The following is a 21,727-nucleotide window of genomic DNA, read 5'->3' on the forward strand; positions in this document are numbered from 1 at the left end:
GGCAGGGGGCTTCTTCCTGCTTTCCCTTTCGCCTCCCTGCATTGTGCCTACATATGCAAATTAACCACTATCTTAGTTGGCAGTTAACCGCCATCTTAGTTGGCAGTTAATTTGCATATAGCCCTGATTAGCCAATGAAAAGGGTAGCGGTCGTACGCCAATTACCATGTTTCTCTTTTATTAGTGTAGATTCTTTACATTTTAATGGTTAGGTGTTTTTTGGCATATAAAAGTCTAAACATTTCACTTAAAACTACTGATTTCTTTTATTTTATGGTTTGGCTTTATATTTAGAAAATTCCTCTCCATCAGTGACATAACTTTCCATATATCTTTACTAATAGTTCTACCAATAAGTTGTTATTTTTATGTCCATAACATCAGTTCCTTCAGCAATATATTTTTGTATTATTATAAAGATATAACACCATTTACTGAATTATCTAACCTTCCCCCATATTTTTAAATGTTGTCTTTATCACATACCATATTCTTACATATACTTGAGACATTTTCTGGACTTTATATTCCATTCTCCTGATCTGAATAGTTTTGAACCAGTATAACCTTGCTTTAATAATTATTGTTCCTTATAATACATTTTAATATCTCTTCACCTACTTTTCTAATCCCTTTTGCATCACAAAGCCTGAGATAATTGAGCAAAATGAAAGGAATTTAGTGAGAACCTCATCATTCTGATATTTTCACCCTAAAAATAAAACAAAAAGAAAATGTCAGCTGGGGACAAAGCCCTTAAATAGCGCTCTTCCAATCTAAAAGGATGTGAAGATCACTGCAGGGCATATAATATATGCTGTGCCAAAGAACAGCCTGTAATCTTTAAGATGCCAAGCAATATTGGACTCATGGGCAAACTAATACGTAGCATCCTTCCTTTTCAGCTCTTCTAAAGCACTTTGTGTTCCATTAACAGTGACTTGAAGACTGGTTTAAATGCCCCTGCTCACAGACAAAGGTACACTGAAGCCTGTGTCCTTCCCAGCTTAGATTTCATGGTCATTCCTTTGCAAATATCCTCAGCAAAACCTTGTCTCCAGCCTCCTCTCCATTATACTGGTGTAGCAAAACCCATACTCTGGTTAACCCAAATATTCACCTTCTCAGTGCCTAAACCACCAGCAAGACAGAGATGTAGAGAAAGTACAACTGGGTGAATGGGCTTCACCTTTGGTTTTTGATCACTGCCTTCAAATGGAAGACTCAGTTCTGCTTTGCAATCCTACTATTCTCTCCTAGGAGTGCCCTTTTCCTGTCCTCCTAGGGCAGTGCCGGGAGCCGGTCCAAGGTCACCTCTCCGAAAAAGGTTGTTTCCCCAGGTAGGGATTTTCCCCTGAAGTTAGGAAGGGAATAAAACCTCTTAACTGCCAGGCGGGTAATTAATCACTTTAACTAAGAACAATCCTGCTTAAGCTACATAATCTTTACTCCCTGGAATGGAGATGAGAAACGCCCTAACCTTTGGAATAGAGATTGATAGGATTAGAATCAACTGGTATAAATACAGATGCAACAAGACAACAAGAGACAGGAACCTAACCCGAACCTGGCTGGAGAACCTAGCAAGAGAACATGGCCACAGAACCTGGCTGGAGATCCTAACCAGAACTTCGCTGGAGATCCTGACTAGAACTTGGCTAGAGATCCTGCCTAGGCTGCTGATCAACTGAACGCTGTCTCCGTGCCATTCCTTCTTCGCCGACTCCGTCCTCACCTTTGGGGACCCCTGGACCTGCTGGGGTTGGACCCCAGCAGGGCAGTGATGGCGAACTGTGATTGCTAATTTCCCTTAGCAATGTTTTATAATTTTCAGTGTATAGGTCTCTACTTCTCTTGTTAAATTTACACCTAAGTATTTTATTCTTTTTTAGGCTATTTTGAATAAAATTATTTTCTTAATTTTATTTTAGATCGTTATATGCTAACATAGAAAACTGATTTTTTACGTGCTGATCTTATACCTTATGGTCTGCTGAACTTATCAGTTCTCACAGGTGCGTGTGTGTGTGTGTGTGTGTGTGTCCGTCCATAGGTAGTTATTAAATGAATAAGCAGAATGGGCCAGTATCATATAATTAGTAACTATGAAAAAACTAGAAGCAAAATTCAGGTCTTCTGCTTATGCCTTAACCTCAAAGTGTCAAGGAAACAAGTAAAGTTTTCCCCTGGAACTAAAGAGGCAAAAGAGAAATATAGATGCATTTTTATAATTTCACAAGGAAAAATGCCTACACTGCCAAGTCTAGCATTACTTGACCCATTACTGTGCCAAACAAGTATGACTTACCAGAGCCTAGCAAAGAGACTGAAGGGGCAGGGCAAAGCCACAGAAAATGGCTAACTTATCCCAGAGCCATACCCACTGGGCAGTAGGCAAGCAAAGTTTGTAAAATCATTTCTGTTCATCTGTTCCTTAGTATCCTGGTCTAAGTACCTAACTAAAGCCTGATGTGTTTGAATCTTGTGTTTTACAAAACCGGTGCTAAACACATTTTTTTAAGTGATTTTTCTAGTCTAGGTCATATAACTGCATGCCAATGTACCAAACTGGGAATTCGAAGAGAGACATACATCTTGCAGCAGCTGGTTGACATGGAAACACACCATAGTCTTTTCATGCACCAAAAACCATTTTTAACTAAATTAAACTTGTAATAATAGTGAAACATAAAAATGTATGAATTCATAATCCTGGAAATAAATACTATGCATCTGGTTGAGAGAGAAAAGTATCTTTTTTGTAGAATCAAATATTTCTTAGGAATGAGTCTATCCCTTCATTGTTGAATCAGATCCCCACATGTCACAAAACATCGGGTACCACTAGTTTTCTTCAAAGAATGATGGGGTTCTGAGCCAATTATTAGATGGATCTGGTACTTCTGAATGTGACAGATTAAGTCTTAGTTTTTTAGACTTAGTCAATTCAGTATAAAGGTTCTAAACCTAGCTATGTCATAATTTAACAATTTCAGGAAAGTCAGTTTAACTGTGTCCCATTTTTCTGGAGAGCAAACTTCAACAAAGAGAGCATATAACAAAAGGTCAGTCTTGTACAGCGTTAGCAACTGTACCCTAAACCGGCCATTTTCAACTTTTGGGGGCATTAAGATACTCTAGCAACATTAATTTGATTTTGCAACTGTACTTACTCCCTAAAAGTATTTTGTGTTTTGGCATTTACAGTAATATCCTTTTATATATTAAAAACATCACTGGAGTGATACAAAACCATCTGTGGTGGTCACGGGACTATCCTATATAATAAAAGAGAAAAATGGTAATTGGCGTACGACGATACCCTTTTCATTGGCTAATCAGGGCTATATGCAAATTAACTGCCAACTCAGATGGCAGTTAACTGACAACAAAATGGCGGTTAATTTGCATATGTAGGCACAATGCAGGGAGGCGAAAGGGAAAGCAGGAAGAGGCCCCCTGCCACTGACAGTGATCGGAAACCCAGGGGGGAGCTAAGAGCCCCCAGGGCCGCCTTTGCCCTGCCCCCAGCCATGATTGGAGAATCAGGCGCCTTTGCCACCCTGGCCAGTGATAGCAGGAAGTACGGGTGGAGCCAGCGATGGGAGCTGGGCAGGGTCAAAGCTGGCAGTCCTGGGAGCTAGGGGTCCCTTGCCTGGGCCTAAAGCGGAGCCCACGATTGCGGGGCCGCTGCTGCTGCAGGTCCCCGCTGCCCGGGCAGGACGCCTCAGCCAGAGGCGTTAGGCCTGGGCAGGGGCAGAGCGGGAGATCACGGGGAGCTGGAGGTTCCTGCTGCCCAGGCCGGATGCCTGGGCCAGAGGCGTTAGGCCTGGGAAGGGGCGGATCCTGTAACCGCGGGGAGCTGGGGGTGCCCTGCCAGGCCTGACACCTCTGCCGGAGGCCTCAGGCCTGGGCAAGGGACCGATCCAGTGATCAGCGATTGGATGGTGATGAGGGTCAACTCCTCTGGCCGAGGCATCAGGCCTGGGTGGGGGGCGGAGCCAGGCATTGGGGGGATATGATGGTCCCCTTGCCCAGGCCTGAAGCCTGGGTCAGAGGTGTCAGGCTTGGGCGGGGGGGTGGAGCAAGCGATCAGAGGGAGATGGGGGTCCCCTGCGCAGGCATGATTCCTGGGCCAGAGGCATCAGGCCTGGGCTGGGGGGAGAACCAGTGATGGGGGGAAATGAGGGTCCCCTGGGCAAGGGGACGATCCTGTGATTGGAGATTGATGGGGGTCAATGCCTGAGGGCTCCCAGTATGTGAGAGGGGGCAGGCTGGGCTGAGGGACACTCCTCCTCACCCCCACCCAGTGCACGAATTTCATGCACCGGCCCCCTAGTGTAAATATAATTCTCTAGGGAAGTGGTTGTCAGCCTTTGGTGACAGAAAAATCACTTATTAAAAAGCAAATTCCCAGGTTCCTTCACATTCTGATTTAATATAAGCATTCAGAAGATTCTGATAAGATGGCCTTTGGACAACTCTTTGAGACACATCTAAGGGCTAAGGGAGTAGGTTTCTGGAATAAATACATAGAAGAAAGAAACTATAAAAATGCAATGAATAAATCTGTTAGTGAGTGACATGTTTTGAAATTGTTGCTGTGAATCATAATGAGTCCTTCATTTTAACAGGTAACACAATTTTAAAGTCAAACTCTAACCACCTACCCAACAAAGGCAAAAGTTTTCCCTCTGGCATCTGGCTCCTTAACTGCATTCACAATTCCTTTGGATACATCTACAACCTATAAGAAATTATAACGCATGTTTAGGGGATTGTTGACGAAGAGAGGGAGGGAAATAGAGATTCAGGAGAGAAAAAGAAGAAAGAAGGGAGGCAGGAAAGGAAAAAAGGAGGGAAGAAAGGAGGGAAGAAGGAAAGAAGGTCACATCAATCACACACAGAAAGACAAACCCATTATAAAATTAAAATAATGGCAAGTCTGTTTTCAAAAACTTATTGAAGAACAGACTTAAGAGCTCAAACCATCTCCACATTGTAAATTTTAAAATACTTTTCTAGTCAAAGGTATTTATCTTTATACTAGAGGTACAGTGCACGGATTTGTGCACCAGTTGGGTCCCTCAGCCAGGCCTGTGGGGATCAGGCCGAAATCGGCAGTCAGTCTGAAATCCCTGAGGAATGTAGTAGTGCACTAAGCAGCAGGCGGCTGTGGGGGAGCCCGAGCCCAGGTCGGGCGCCACTCCCGCTAATCTCAGCCACTGCCGCTGCTCCGTACTTCTGCCACAGAGGCGGGAAAGGCTTGCACTGCTGCAGCTGCACTTGCCAATCATGAACCCAGCATCTGGTGCCCATCAGTCAGTTGAGCAGCGCTCCTGCTGTGGGAGTGCACTGACCACCAGGAGGAAGGTCCTGTGTGGAGTGTCTGCCCCCTGGTGGTCAGTGAGCATCATAGCGACCAGTCGACCGGTCATTGGTTGCTTGAGCTTTTAGATAGATAGATAGATAGATAGATAGATAGATGGCTGTCAGGCCTTCCTGATGTGCTTTTGCCCACCACAACTCCAAGCTCCTCTATTACTAAGCTACTTAAACTATTAGGCTAAACCACATGGACTGGCCTATAATTCTATCAATTTGACTTTAAAAAATAATAACTTTATATAGTTTCAAATCTATGGTTTTCAGCTTGGGGTGATTTTGACACCCAAGGGACATTTGGCAAATGCCTAGAGGCAGTTTTAGTTGTCACAGCTTGGGGGTTGGTAGGGGATGCTACTGACATCTGGTGGCCAAAAGCCAGGAATATAGCTACAATAGCCCCTACAACAAAAAACTGATTATTTGGCCAAAAATGTCAGTGCCACAGATGAGTGAGAAACCCTAGTTCAATATAATATGAAACCCAACATGCTCTTTCACCTCTGGGTTCCTGTACACACTGTTCCTCTGCATAGGATGCTCTTCTCCAGCCTCTTCATCTGACTTACTGTTAATCATTTTTAAGGTCTCACCTGATATGTCATTTCCTCTTGGAGGCCTTCCCTGACCATCAAATCTAGATTAGGTATCCCTCTCACATAACCCTATAAATCTCTCTCCCAGTCGCGGCATTTATCACACTGCATGATCATTGCTTTGCTAATATGCCGCTTATGAAGACCAACTTGAGGAGAGCAATTTGTGTGTATATATAGTTAATATCTCTATATCCCCCATGACATGTACAGTGGGCCTAGTACATTAAGGGTTCAATACATTTTCCTTAAACGAACGAACAAGACACAGAGAATTCATGTCACTCTTAGGTAAACTGAAAAGCAACCAGTTGAAGCAAACTGACAAAGAAGAAAATGACAAGAGTTACAGGATTAGGATAAAACTAGAAAACTGGTCAACCTTCATTCACAGTACTTACATATACTGGTTGTTTCACTGTCTTCTTGCCCAAGGACACAAGAGGTACACCACCAAAAAAGCGCATATCTGGCAGAAGAAAGAACTATTCTTAGAATGCTTAAGCTGCTAAAAACCCACCACCTCCAGGTATTCCAGGTTAACATAATCATTTTGCATAACAGAAATCTATACTAATAAAAGGGCAATATGCTAATTAGGGTGGACATCTTCTGGACAACCATCCAGACATCCTTCCAGACAAAGCTGCAGCAGCTGCCTGAGGCTCAGGCAAGCCCCGATGGCACAGACAGCTGCATGTGGCTGCGAGACCCGAGGCTCAAGCAGCCATGGTGGCCTGCCAATGGCAGCAGCAGCAGGGTGATGGGTGTGGCACCTTCCTAATCGGCCAGGTCGCCTCCAGCAGAGGAAGTCCAGACTGTGGCTTAGGCTGGGGACAGAGGCAGTTAGGGACAATCAGGCTGGCAGGGGGTCAAGATAGGGGTGATCAGGCCAGCAGGAGGGCAAGGTGGCGGTAATTAGGCTGGCAGGGGGGGCAAGGTAGGGGCGATCAGGCCAGCAGCAGGGCAAGATAGGGGCGATCAGGCCAGCAGGGGGGCAAGGTAGGGGCGATCAGGCCAGCAGGGGGGCAGTTAGGGGCAATCAGGCCAGCAGGCAGGCAGAGTGGTTAGGGGCGATCAGGCAGGCAGGCAGGCAGGCGAGCATTTAGGAGCCAGTGGTCCGGACTGCGAGAAGAATCGGGTCTAAACCGGCAGTCAGACATCCCCCGAGGGGTCCCAGATTGGAGAGGGTGCAGGCCGGGCTGAGGGACCCCTTCCCCTCTCCACCAGTGCACAATGCACTGGGCCTCTAGTAATGAAATAAATGTAGGTGACTCTGAGGAAACGAATGAGCAGCCCTTTCCTTTTCAGACAACAGATATGGAAAGTAAAAAGACCAAATACAGGGTGGGGTAAAGGTAAGTTTACATTTGTGAGAAGGTGAAACACAGAGTTTATCCTTGTATTCTTTATTAGTTAGTATATTATTTTTCATACTCATAACTGTAAAAACTACTTTTGCCCCACCCTGGATTTAAGGACACCGAGAGAAAGGGAAACAGGTCAAATGGCTTGGCTACTTGTTTTCTACTCTATAATGCTAAATGTATGACCACTCCTAAGACTGGACTCAAAAACTAAATTGCACTCCATTTTAAGGAGGATATAGCAATCAACAGATCAGTGATATAATGTACATAACCCAGAAAAAGATGCTGTTAAGAATGGGAATTTAGGCCCCAGATGGGTGGCTCAGTTGGTTGGCACATTATCCCATGCACCGAAAAAGGTTGTGGGTTCGTTCCCTGGTCAGGGTGCATACAAGAGGCAACCTATTAATGTTTTTCTTGCACATACATGTTTCTCTCTCTCTCTCTCTCTCTCTCTCTCTCTCTTTCTCCCTCCCTCTCTCAACTCTATAGTCAATAAAAATATATCCTCAGGTGAGGATTTAAAAAAAGAATGGGAATTTAGTATATAAAAAATGTAGTATCACAAACACATGGAAAGTGGAAATATTATTTAATATATGGTGCTGAGACAATACTACTCGGGGAAAAAAAGAAATGGTTCACATCTCACCATAAACCAAAACAAATCAAATGCCAAATGGATTAAATGTAAAGGTAAAAAAAGCTTTTCAAAAAATTTTTATAAATAGAATTTATAAATCAGAAAAAGAATTAAAATACTTAGGAAAAACTTAACCATGTTGGCTAAAGACCTGCAAAATGAAAACTATGAAGTATTACCAAAAATATTTAAAGACACAAATGAATGGAAAGACATCCCATGTTTGTGAATTGGAAGACAATACTATTACAGTATCAATAGTGCCCTAGCCGGTTTAGCTCAGTGGATAGAGCATCAGACTGTGGACCAAAGATTCCCAGGTTCAATTCTTGTCATGGTCACGTACCTTAGTTGCAGGCTCCACCCCGGCCTGAGTGGGGCTTGTGCTAGAGGCAACCAATTGATATGTTTCTCACACATCAATGTTTCTCTGTCTTTCCTTTTCTCTTCTACTCTCCCTAAAAATCAATGGAAAAATATACTTGGGCAAGGATTAACCAAAAAAGGGGAAAAAAATATCAATAGTACCCTAAGCAATCCTACAAATTTAATGCAAACCCAATCAAAATCTCAATGGTGTTTTCGCAGAAATAGAGAAAATTCCTTCTTAAAATTCATATGGAATCTTAAGGAACTCTGAATAGCTAAAACTATCATGAAAAAGAAAAACAAAGTTGGGGTTCTCACACTTCCTGATTTTAAAACTGATGACAAAGCTATAGTAATGAAAACAGTGTATGGTGATCAAAACAGTGACATAACGACAGGCATATAAACCAAAGGAATAGAATAGAGAGAAATAGCCCTTGTATCTTTGGCCAAATCATTTTTGCCAAGGTGCCAAGACCATTCAATGGGGAGATGAAGTCTTTTCAACAGATGGTGCCAGGTAAACTGGATATCCACATACAGTGGGGCCTTGACTTACGAGTTTAATTCGTTCTGAGACCGAGCTCGTTAAGGAGCTCGTTAACTCAAATTACTCTATCAACTCAATGCAAAAAATCCGCGGAGAGACAGCTAGTATCTCAAAAAACTCGTTAGTCGGGACACTCGTAAGTCAAGGCCCCACTGTATAAAAGAATGAAGTTGGACCTGTACCTTACATCAGTGGTTCTCAACCTTGGCTGCACATTAGAATCACCTGGGAATCTTTTTAAAATCCTTATTTCTGGGCCTCATCCTCCGGAAATTCTGTTTCTTTGTTATGGGGTGAGGCCACAACATTAGTAACAAAGAAACAGAATTTCTGGAGGATGAGGCCCAGAAATCAGGATTTTAAAAAGATTCCCAGGTGATTCCAATGTGCAGCCAAGGTTGAGAACCACTGCCTTACATCATATAGAAAAATTAAATAAAAATGGGTCAAAGATCTAAACATCCTCAAAAGAAAACATAGCTTCATGAAATGGGACTTAGCAATGATTTCTTGAATATGACAACAAAAGCATTAACAACAAAAGGAAAAATAGATAAATCAGACTATATCAAAATTAAAAGCTTCTGTGTAACAAAGGACACAATTAACTGAGTGTAATCTAAGGAATAAAAGTAAATATCTGCAAATCCTATATCTAATTAGGTGTCACTATTCACAATATATATAGAGCGCTCCCACCATTCAACAATAACAAATTAAAGGTTGAGTAAAGACATGAATAGGGATTTCTGCAAATAAGATATATAAATGGGTAACAATCACACGAAAATATGCTGAATATCACTAGTCATTAGAGAAATGCAAATCAAAAACACGAGATATTACCTCATACTACTATTTTTTTAAATATATTTTATTGATTTTCTTTTTTTACAGAGAGGAAGGGAGAAGGAGAGGGATAGTTAGAAACATCGATGAGAGAGAAACATCGATTCAGCTGCCTCCTGCACACCACCCACTGGGGATGTGCCCGCAACCAAGGTACATGCCCTTGACCGGAATCGAACCTGGGACCTTTCAGTCCGCAGGCCGACGCTCTATGCATTGAGCCAAACTGGTCAGGGCCCTCATACTACTATTAAAAAAAACAACAGAAAATAACAAGTGTTGATGAAAAAAGAGAAAAATTGGAACCTTGTGTACTTAGAAATGTAAACTAGTATAGCCACTATGGAAAATAGTGTGGCAATTCCTAAAAAAATTAAAAATAGAATTACCCTATGATCTAGCAATTCCACTTTGGGATATATACCCCCCAAATTGAAATCAGGGTCTCAAAGAGATATCTGTATACCCATGTTTAAAACAGCATTATTCACAACAGCAAAAAGGTAGAAAGAAGCCAATATGAAAAGGCTATAAACTGTATGATTCCTACTGTATAATATTCTGGAAAAGGCAAAACTATGGAGATAGTTAAAAGATTAGTGTTTGCCAGCAGGTGTGAGTGGAGGCTGCTGGCCCCAATCACCCCTCAGGGCTTCTCTACCTCCCCCTGCACCTGAGGCGCGATTGGTGCTGGCAACCACTGCTCGCACCTGCTGCCGGCTTGGGCTCCACTCGCACCCACTGCTGGTACCAGAGCCGCCGCTCACACCCGCTGCCAGCGCCCGGTGCCAGTCCAGATTGCTCGGCACTGTCAGTGGGTGTGAGCAGCAGCTGCCGGCCCCAATAGCCCCTGAGGGCTTCTCCACCTCCCCCTGCTCAGCAAGTGTGAGCGCTGATGGCAACACATGGGAGCAGCAGCAGGAGCGGGGCTGCGGCAGACAGGGGACCGGCAGACAGGTGACCGGGGGCCGTGGCAGGAGAGGCTGGGCGGTGGTGCAGAGGATGGGCCAAGACCTGCTTCTATGCCCACTGCAGCCTCAGGGCCCACAGTTCCTTTCAAGGTGCACAAATTCGTGCATTGGGCCCCTAGTTAAGAAAGAATACACACTTGCAAAATAATTGAGGTATCTATCCTCTCGTCCAAAGATGTCTGAAGGCTTTATGATAATGGCTTCTGGAAATGCATCTCTCACTTCTTTCTCTCCAACAGCCTAAAGGAACCAAACAAACAGAGTTCTGAGGTGAGTAAAAAAAAAAAGCATCCATTTTTTTCACTGTTGGGACACTACTTATATTTCAAAGGTCATATGTTCCTCCAGGTTAAGGTAACTGTACTGTTCATAAATCTCAATTACACAGAATTTTTTTAAATCACACATAAAAAAAAGTCCCTGTCTCTTATAGCTCTTATTGGATTTCTTTTCATAATTATTATAGGGAAGCTTACACAGAAGGAGAAAAATCAGAGTAGAATTTTTCTAGCCTCCATTTTCCCTTCTAATTACAGTTTCTCTGGTTTGTGTCAACAACTTATCATCCTGCCAGAGAAAGCTGTGTGGTTGGCCAGGTAGGTCCTTAATCTTCCTGTCCTCACTTGTTGTCATCTATTCACCTCCTAGACAAGGTCTCTTGCTCAATGCAGATATCAATCTTCTTTTCCACCCCAATTTTCTTTCCACCTACACCACCACTGTGGGTGACATCAATGTCCAAGTGGACTTGGATCTCTTTCTTGAGCTTCTCAACTCCAATAACCACCTCTTCAGTCCACTTCTGCACTCTCAACTTGGTCAGGACACAGACCATATCAACAACTGGAAGTGCCCTTTTTCTGAAACTAAATGAAGACACCTTCCTCTCAGAGAACAATTTCCTACACTTCCAGCCTGCTTGTTCTTGCTTTTCTATTCCTGACATAACCTGTTTCTCAACCTTTTCAGAAACTCTAGTCCACTGAGTCTGCTTTCCTCTGTATCAACCCCTTCAAACATCCTGTCTCTGGTTAGATTCCACAGTCCAATTTCTCAATCACTTTCTTACCAATACTGTAAAATGCCTTGTCATTTTGTTCACTACTCCACCCACTAGGCAAAATACCAACCCTGGGAGAACCCCATCACTCTCCTTCTCTGAGCCATGAACTCCTTCTGCCTTCACAGCTGGAAGAAATTAAATAAATAAAAATGCCAAATTGGTACCACTATATAGTCATGCACACATAGCACTTTGGTCAGCAACAGATCACATACACTAAGCCCCTTAAGATTACAATGGAACCAAAAAAAAATCCCATCGTCTAGAGATGGGGTAGCCATCTTAACAACTTAGTGCAATGCATTACTCACGTTTGTGGTGACGCTGATGTAAACAAACCTACTACACTGCCTGTCATATAAAATAGTATATACAATTATGTACAGTCCATAATACTTGATAATGATAACAAACAAGTATTACTTATTTATATATTTACTATACTGTATTTTTATTTTAATGTGTACTCTTTATACTTAAATTTTCACTTGTTCTTGATTTAATCTTTAGCATCTAGGTTTGTATAGGTGCACCCTACAATGTTCGTAAGACAAAATGGCATAACAACGCATTTCTCAGAATGTAATTCTAATTGACCCATGACTGTAAATTCACCAGTTTCAACTGGGTCCTTAACATTTCCCACATGTAGTGTTTTCTTATAATTACTTTACTCTCCCATGTGACAATTTCAAACATTTTCTATTCTATTCAAATTTCTCCTTTATTTTCCTTTCCCTTCCAGTAAATGACATTACCTGCTAATGCAAAGAGAAGATATACCGCAGGAAAAGAACCATCCCAGTTCTCAGCACTTAATCTACAAACTGAGGTGCATGAACCAACATTTCCTCCTTTCTCACCACATCAGAGGAGCAGTGCCGCCACCAATGCTTTGGAGCTCACCTCCTTTAACTTTCTCAGGAACTTGCCCCATTTTCTCTCTCCTGTATCTTCAGTCTCAGTGTTCTTACCAGCACCATCCCACCAGCATTTAAAACAACATCTTTTAAACAAAGATCTTCTACCTTAAAAGAAAAATAATTTTCCAACTTCCTGTGACCCTCCAGCTTCCTGTCCATCTGTCCCCTACTCCATTCTTTTACCAAACCACCTAAAATGCCACCTGCCCCTACTGTCCCACTGACTCAGCTCCTACTAACTTCTCACTCACCTGTACTCTGAATTCTGCCCCAAAGTTTGTACTCAAATGATTCTAGGTTAAGATCACCGATGGCCTCCATATGGGTAGATCCAAGGTTACTTTAGAGTTCTCACTTATTTGGCTTCTCAGTAGCTTTCAGTAACTACTCGCTCCTTGCAACACTGTTTTTCCTTGGCTTTCATAACCTCACATCTCCTGGTTTTCCTCCTAAGTCTTTCGTTTGTTTTGATGAGGACTACCAAGTCCTCATCTACCAGACCACTAATCACTGGTATTTCTCTGGGCCAGTCCAAAGCTCTCTTCTCAATCCATGTTTCCATACTAGGTCATCTTATCCCCTCCAACTACTTCAATTATAAAAAATGCTGGTGACTCCCTAATTTATACCTCGAACCAGACCTCTCTTCTGAGCTGCAGGATCATAAATCCCATTCATCCACATTACCTGGATGATTGACACACATCTGAAATGCTACCCATGTCCAAAACGGAATCATCCTCTTCCATTCTCCAGAAATTGTATTTCTCAATCTTTGCTGCACACTGAAATAACCTAGGGAGAGTTTAAAAACGCTGATGCCAAATTGTATTCCAATAGATTCTATTTGAATTGGTCTCAGTGCGGCTTGGGCATCAGGATTTTTCAAAGCTCCCTCAGTTATTCTAATGTATAGCTAAGGTCAAGAACCACTGCCCTAAAGCCTAGTCTCAAATGTTTCTCATTTCATTCAATAGCACCACTGTCTACCCAGTGGTTTAAGCCAAAGAGCTGGACATATTTGACTCTTCCCTCTTTCTCACCAACTTCCCCTGCCCTGTCGCTTCCAAACAATCATGAATTCAGATGATTCTATAAATGCCAGGGTAGAGGCAGGCAGTGTGAACTTTCTCTCTCTCTCTAGTGTAGTATGAAAATATGAAGCCTAGGGTGCTGTCAGGCAGTTTTGTGAGTATGAAACACACACACACACACACACACACACACACAAACACACACACACACGGAATCACAGAGAAACAAAGCGGAAGCCCTGATGAACCTTGGCAGCAATGTGGCTAAGGTTTCCTACTGCTGGCTTTTTCAGATATGTGAACCTATAAATGCCCCTTCGTTTAAGACAGTTTATGCTGAATCTTCTGATGTTAGTAATTTAAAGCGCCCTCTCTCCTCCATTATAGGCTCCTACAGCAGCTACAGCAGTTTGCTATTTTGTAATACCTGGTACATCGGGAATTATTTTCCTTAATGAACTAGAAACTAGATATGGGCTAAGACCATGTCTGTTTTATTTACTCCTATATCTCCAATGCCTCATACAATGTAGCACATAGTAGATGCTTCATAAACAATTTGTTCAATAAAGGAATGCAGTGGGTCAAAAAGCGGGAGCCACTGTCAAGGACCTTTGGTCATTCTCAGTCTTCATATCACCCCTTCAGATGTAGCACGAGGTCATAACTATACAAGGGGTTTGAGAAAAAAAGATGATCATGTAACCTTGGTAGGTGACACAGGTATGATTCTTTCAAGGAGGAATCATACTCTACCATTTTTGTTTATTGTGTAATTCTACTATGACCCAAGAACCTGCATTTTAGAGGGTAATAATATAGTCTATCCATCTTTGAAGCCCCTTAGCATAGTTCCCTACAAATAGAGGGCACTCGACCAAAATGGCAGAACACGATGCACATGCACACGCTCCCTCACACATAAATCTAATTCCGGAATGGAGGATTAAAAACCCCTTTTAATCCTGGACATGTCGATGAGAAACCCTGAGTAAAAACTTAATTCATGTTTTAAAGGGGCCAGGAAACTCCAGCTCTGTGAATCACTTCCCAAATCAACTTGTTACTTACCTTATTTCTCAGATATCTAGAAGTACTTTTAATATCAGCATTCAGATGTGAAATGTGAATAAGTTTTTCAACTCCAGCTTCCTTGGACACCTGAGCAATTGCTTGGGGAATTTTCACAAAAACATCCTCAAAATCAAAGTTTCTAGAAGAAAAGAAAAGGGGATCTGCTAAGAACACTTAACTCAGGATTTCAAAGCTTTCTGTCTGATTTTCATACTAGTGCTAGAATTCATAATAACTGAACTGTAAAACAGCAATGATTTCACCCAAAATGAAACTTACTTTTATTTTACTGCTCACTCTTTATTACTATATATATAATTCAAGGTTTACTAATGTTACAAATCAGCATAATGTTCTGTGTCCTTAATGAATTCCAAGGCTGAGGACCTTGAAAAAAATCTGGCTGCACTGTTTGGGTAGGGATGAGGAAAGCACTGGGACCAGGGAAATCACTTTTTATTCTAGGCCTTTGTTTCTCTCAGGGTTAAAAAGAACAGTCACCAGTTTAATCCAACAACATTAACTAAATGCTTACTCTGTTCTACACTATGTTAGTCACTATGGTAGGTATAATGCTGACTAAGACCCTTCAAGTCATCAAAGAACTTGAGAGCATTTGATGAGGTAGACATATATAAACAAATCTAAGTCAAACTTTAGTAAATGCTACAAAAACAGGTCTGAACAAAGCTTTATGGAACTACAGGTTTTAAACAATAGTTGTTGATAAACAACTCACACAAGAACTGTTCAAACCAGTACTCATGCCATCTTCAGTTAACAATATGGAGAACAAATCTAGAACACTGTCACACTGGAAAACCCAATGATCACTTTGTTGACAGTGGAACAGGCAAAATTCTCCTACCAAACCCCATCCCAGCTGGAAAGATCCAAGCACAGGGCCAGTATTGGTCATCCTGTCCAGTTGATGACACAGACCACACAACCACACTGATACAATCCATACATACTTCTTATGGGCCGCACATCACACTGCTTACTTATACCAAACTTATGCAACTAAATCCCCTAAGGGGAAGGGGGGTTGATGTGTGTGCAAATGCTTAGTATGTAAATGGTTGCTTATTGATGAACTAATTTAAAATGTCATCACTACAATGCTTAACATACAAACAGTGCCCAATAAGTGTCTACTGAACCCTAAGACAGCTTACACAAAGAAATGAGTCAAGACTTACTTGGTTTCCCATTCTCGCCCAACAAGATTGATGACCACATTGCTGTGCTCGACTGCTCTTCGGATAGAATCTTTGTTTCTCGCATTCCATTCCTATAATGGCAAAAGACAATCAAGTAAAAACATAAGGGGTATACGCTAGCACTTAACCTTTCTGTAGGGCCCACCCACATCCCCTGGCAAATTTCAAAATGGGCCATATGTTGTAGTCACAATACAGTGCCATTTCACACAGGCTCTATGTATTACAACAGAAATTATTCTGAGATCTCAAACCCCTGCTGATTCTCTGACTCTTCTGGAGACAAATAGTTGAAAGTCCACTTTATTCAGGTAATCAAATGGTAGAACAAGCAAAAAAAATGTTCTTCATTTAAAAGAATAAAATGATATGAGAGAGAGAAAGACAGAGAGAGAGAGAAACATCTATTTATTGTTCCACCTATTTATGCATTCATTGGTTGCATTTGTATGAGCTCTGACTGGGGGTCGAACCCACAATGTTGGTGTATCAGGACGATGCTCCAAATGAGATACCCACCCAGGGCAAAATGCTCTTCATTTTTAATGGGCCACATCAATTTTTGTCCACCCAAATGCCACATGTCTAAAAAGGAATCCAGTAATCAAGTCTCTCTTCCTGAAATATAGCTGAACAACCAAGTATCATCTGGGATATAAACTGATTTTCCCTTTTCAGCAGCAATCAGTTACAGACTGAAGATAAGGAGGATCTACTAAAAGCTAATAATAAATTGGGAACATTCATAATAATTTTTCATATTTTTTAAACTCTTTCCTCTTTATAATCCCAAATCTAGTCATTTCTACTTTAAAGACATGAAAACAACACTCAAAGAGAAGTGACCTGCCTAAAACTCCAGATTAAGCTAATGGCAGAATTTGGTGTAGAACTACAATTCTGAGCATCAGTTAGAACTTCAGTTAGATTGATGAGTCTTATCTAAAATAGTGACTAGTAATTCAATAACCTCAGACAAAGGTACAGAGTTTTCTATATTACAGTGAAACTAAATTTTTAAAGCATTTCAATGAAAGATAATAAGAATTTCATAGAGTCAAATATTAAGTGTGCATGCATGAATGAATGGAGTGGGAAGGAGAGTGAGGGGAAGAGAAAAGGGAAAAGAGAAAGGGGATGGAGACAAAGAGGATGAGCGAACATGAGCAAGCATATTAAATGCCTGTGTAATTTAGAAAAGAGTAAATGGGCTATAGATATCAGATTCAAAAGCAAAAAAAAACCCCCAAAACAAAAAAAAAACCACAAAGCCATAACTAGGAAGAACTAGTTATGATGGAGAGTGGGGTGGAAGAGACAGTACAGAATAACAGCTTTGGAGTCAGACAGGAATGCAAATTCCAATTTGCCATTTACTAGCTGTGCACAAATGATCTCTCCAAGCTCCATGTAAAATCTGAAAATACAGCTCATGGAGTTGCCATGAAGATTAAGTAAAATATGCATAAAACCTACAGCACAGTGACTGACATACTCATCCAAAAAAAGCAGCTCTACATATAAAGAGCTAAAAAAAACACACAAAAAAAAAACCAGATTTTTTCAGCCAAGGTGGAAATGATGGGAGAGGAAGAATCTAAAAAATAACTCAAGAGTTTAAAAATTATGGCAGAGTCTGGCTACTACAAATTCAGGCAGAATTTCCCACAACCTCTTCAGATTCAATAATTAACTAGAGTAACTCACAGAACTCAGGAACGTGCTATACCTATAATGGCCATTATATAATAATGGATACTAATGAATGGTCGGATGAAGAGATATAACGAGCAAGGTCTGGAAGGGTCCTGAGTGCAAGAGCATCTGTCCCTGTGGAGTCAGGGTGTGCCACTGATATATTGAAATGTTCACCAATCAGGAAGTGCCCTGGGCCTGGGTGTCCAGACAGTTACACAGGCATGACTGATTAAGTCAAAGGATCCTGTGATTGAGCTCTCCAGCCTTCCTCCTTTTCCTGAAGGTTGAGGCTGGCCCAAAGTTCCAACCCTCTAATAATGTGATTGGTCTTTCTGGTGACTAGCCCTCAACCTGAAGCTATCTAGGGCCACTTTCCCCTAAAAAAAATAATAATAAATGATGGCAGAGTAAGGGGATGCTGCACAGACATGCTCCCAGGATCAAACTGGAATTACAACTAAAATACAGGAAAACTTCCTGAATAATCAAATAAAGACTCACTGGAAAGAAACCTGATAACTTAGGATGGAAAGTAGAGACTGTAATAGAGACTAGTGGGAGGGGCTGAGGGGCAAAGGGCTAGCTGGGCTCCCAAATACTTTCTGAAGTTCTGGAGAGATATCTCAGCTGTAGGAGGTTCCCACTGAGAACTTTGGGGTCTAAACCGCAAGCTGGGTCCCCCAGCAGAGAGCACCAGAACTGAGAAGGGTACCCACATAACATCTGGCTGTGAAAAACAGAGGGGTTGCTGTCTGCCAGGGAAAGACAGCTGGAAATACAGGCACCCTCTTAAAGCACCAATGCACAAAATTCCCTGTGGAGTCACCCACCTTGTGCTCCAGCAGAGGGAGGGCAGAGTGGACTGGAGCTGTGTGAGCAGAAGCCAGGATCTGGGGTTAGAACTCAGAAGGCAGACACCCCAGTTTCCTGTGCTGAGTCAGTCCCTCATGTTACAGAGGTCATCTTACTCACATAGACATTTGCTATACAGGTGGCTTTGCCTGGGGGAAGACAGTTGACCCACCCTATTGAAAAATACCTAGCCCCACAGTGCAGAGTTTCTGAGGCCCATTAAAACACTAGGAATAACAATTAGCCTCCAGGCAGAAGCAAGTGCCCCACTTTGTTGAAAAAAATCTTGCCACACCTGTGGATGATTGCTTGGGGCTATTCAAGATGGAATCCTCTCAGTCTGTGGCAGAGGAGGACTCCTGAGGCTTTGAGTCTTTGCCTAAATAGTCAAAAACAGCATTTGACATTGTCCTCCATTAGCGATTGAAAAGCATAGCAGATCTACCTAATACACAGTCACAAACCCAAACAGGCAGCCAAAATGAGGAGACAAAGAAACAATCCCCAAATGAAAGACCAAGAGAATTCTCCAGAAGAAGAGATAAATGAAATGGAGATAAACAATTTATCTGACATAGAGTTCAGAATATTGATGGTAAAGATGCTCAACAGCATGAGAAATGATATAGTAAATATGAAATCAGAAATAAAGAATGACATAGCACAAATAAAGAACACATTGGAAGGAATCAGGAAGAATCAGAAAACGTGAATAGGCCAATAACAACTAATGAAATAGATGCAGTAATCAAAAAACTCCCACCAAACAAAAGTCCAGGTCCGGATGGCTTCACAGGGGAGTTTTATCAAAGAAAAACTAACACCTACACTCCTCAAACTATTCCCCCAAAAAACAGAGGAAGGAACACCTCCAAGTTCTTTTTATGAGGCCAGCATTATTCTAACTCCCAAACCAGATAAAGACACTACAAAGAAAGAGAATTACAGGCCAATATCTCTGATGAACATAGATGCTGAAATCCTCAACAAAATATTAGCAAATCGCATCCAGCAATATATTAAAAAGATCATACACCATGACCAAATGGGATTTATTCTAGGGATGCAAGGCTTGTACAATATTCACTAATCAATAAATGTAATACATCACAGACAAATTGGAAGACAAAAATCACATAATCATATCAACAGATGCAGAAAAAGCATTAGACAATATCCAACACCCATTTTTGACCAAAACTCTCAGCAAAGTGGGAATAGAGGGAGCATATCTCAACATGATAAAGGCCATATATGACAAACCTACAGCCAACATCATACTCAATGGGCAAAAACTAAAACCATTTCCCCTAAGAACAGGAACAAGACAGGGATGTCCGCTTTCACCACAGTACTGGAAGTTCTAGGCAAAGTGATCAGACAAGAAGAAATAAAAGGAATCCAAATTAGAAAGGAGAAAGTAGAACTCTCATTATTTGCAGATGACATGATATTGTACATTGAAAACCCTAAAGACTCCACCAAAAAACCACTAGATTTAAAAAATGAATTTGGCAATGTAGCAGGATACAAAATCAACCCCCAAAAATTGATGGCTTTTTTTATATACCAACTAGAGGCCCAGTGCATGAAATTCGAGCACAGGGGCCCCTCAGCAGGACCTGTACCTTCTCCAATCTAGAAGCCCTCAGGGGATGTCCTACTGATGGCTTAGGACCACTCCCCATGGCTCTCTACTCTCTGTGGACTTGCCTGCTCGACGCCACTACAGGTCCTGGTGTCTGCTTTCTGCGGAGGCCTGCTTGCCCCTTGCTACTGTGGCCAGGGGCAAGCAGGACCCTGCCAGCTGCTCTCTGTGGGAGCTTGCTTGCTCCTCGGTGCTGCAGTGAGGGGCATGCAGGGCCGGCTGTCTGCTCGCTGCAGGGGCCTGCTTGCTCCTCAGTACCTTGGTGAGGGGTAAGCTGGGCCCGGCTGTGTGCTCGCTGCGGGGGACTGGGGCGCTGCGTGCCCTTCACCCCTGCAGCGAGTGCTTAAAGGACTGGGGGATTCCAGTGGTGCTGAGGGGACTGGGCGCTGCCATCTTGTGGCTATGGGCACAGCCATGTTTGTCCTGAAGTGACGGTCAATCTGCATATTCTGTCTTTATTTGATAGGATAATGAATTCTCAGAAAGAGAAACTAAACAAACAATCCCATTGACCATTGCAACAAAAAAGTTAAGATAATTAGGAATAAACTTAACCAAGGAGGTAAAAGACTTATACTCAGAAAACAACAGGATGTTTAAAAAAGAGATAGAAGAAGATATAAACAAGTGGAAGAATATTCCGTGTTCATGGATTGGTAGAACTAACATCATTAAAATGTCCATACTACCCAAGGTAATCTACAGAGTCAATGCAATCCCTATTAAAATACCAATGGCGTATTTCACAGATCTAGAACAAATACTCCAAAAATTTATATGGAGCCAAAAAAGACCCTGAATGGCTGCAACAATCTTGAGAAAGAAGAACAAAGTTGGAGGGATCATAATAGCAGATGTCAAGCTATACTACAAAGCCACCATCATCAAAACCGCCTGGTACTACCATAACAACAGGCATTTAGATCAATGGAACAGAACAGAGAACCCAGAAATCGATCCAAGTCATTATGCTCAATTAATACTTAACAAAGGAAGCAAGAGCATACAATGGAGTCAAGACAGTCTCTTCAATAAATGGTGTTGGGAAAATTGGACAGATACATGCAAAAAAAAAAGATAAAATTAGACCACCAACTTACACCATACACAAATTCAAAGTGGATAAAAGATCTAATGTAAGTCATGAAACTATAAAAATCTTAGAAGAAACCATAGGCAGCAATATCTAAGATTTTCTCTCATAGCAATATGTTTATGGATATATCTCCTAGGGCACAGGAAACTAAGGAGAAAATATACAAATGGGAATACATCAAAATAAAAAGCTTCTGCACAGCAAAAGGAACCATCAACAAAACAAAAAGAGAGCCCACTATCTGGGAGAACAATGATACATTTGATAAAGGGTCAATATCCAAAATATATAAGAACTCCTGCAACTTAACAAAAGGAAGACAAACGACCCAATTCAAAAATGGGCTTTTAACAGAAATCTTTCCAAAGAGAAATATAATGGCC

The 21,727-nt window shown here is 41.7% G+C and overlaps 1 protein-coding gene across 1 annotated transcript in view; it reads right to left on the minus strand.

The window, feature by feature from the left end:
- NDUFA9 (NADH:ubiquinone oxidoreductase subunit A9) overlaps positions 1-21,727 on the minus strand; it is a 44,183-nt gene that overhangs the window by 9,739 nt on the left and 12,717 nt on the right. Inside the window, exons 4-8 of the mRNA XM_006754865.2 lie at positions 16,030-16,121; positions 14,825-14,966; positions 10,871-10,973; positions 6,383-6,450; positions 4,671-4,747 (exon numbers count right to left, since the gene is read on the minus strand). Of these exons, the coding sequence (XP_006754928.1) occupies positions 4,671-4,747; positions 6,383-6,450; positions 10,871-10,973; positions 14,825-14,966; positions 16,030-16,121 (482 nt within the window). The remainder of the gene's footprint in view (positions 1-4,670; positions 4,748-6,382; positions 6,451-10,870; positions 10,974-14,824; positions 14,967-16,029; positions 16,122-21,727) is intronic.

Source organism: Myotis davidii, unplaced genomic scaffold (genome assembly GCF_000327345.1).
Source record: "Myotis davidii unplaced genomic scaffold, ASM32734v1 scaffold1373, whole genome shotgun sequence".
NCBI lineage: Eukaryota > Metazoa > Chordata > Mammalia > Chiroptera > Vespertilionidae > Myotis > Myotis davidii.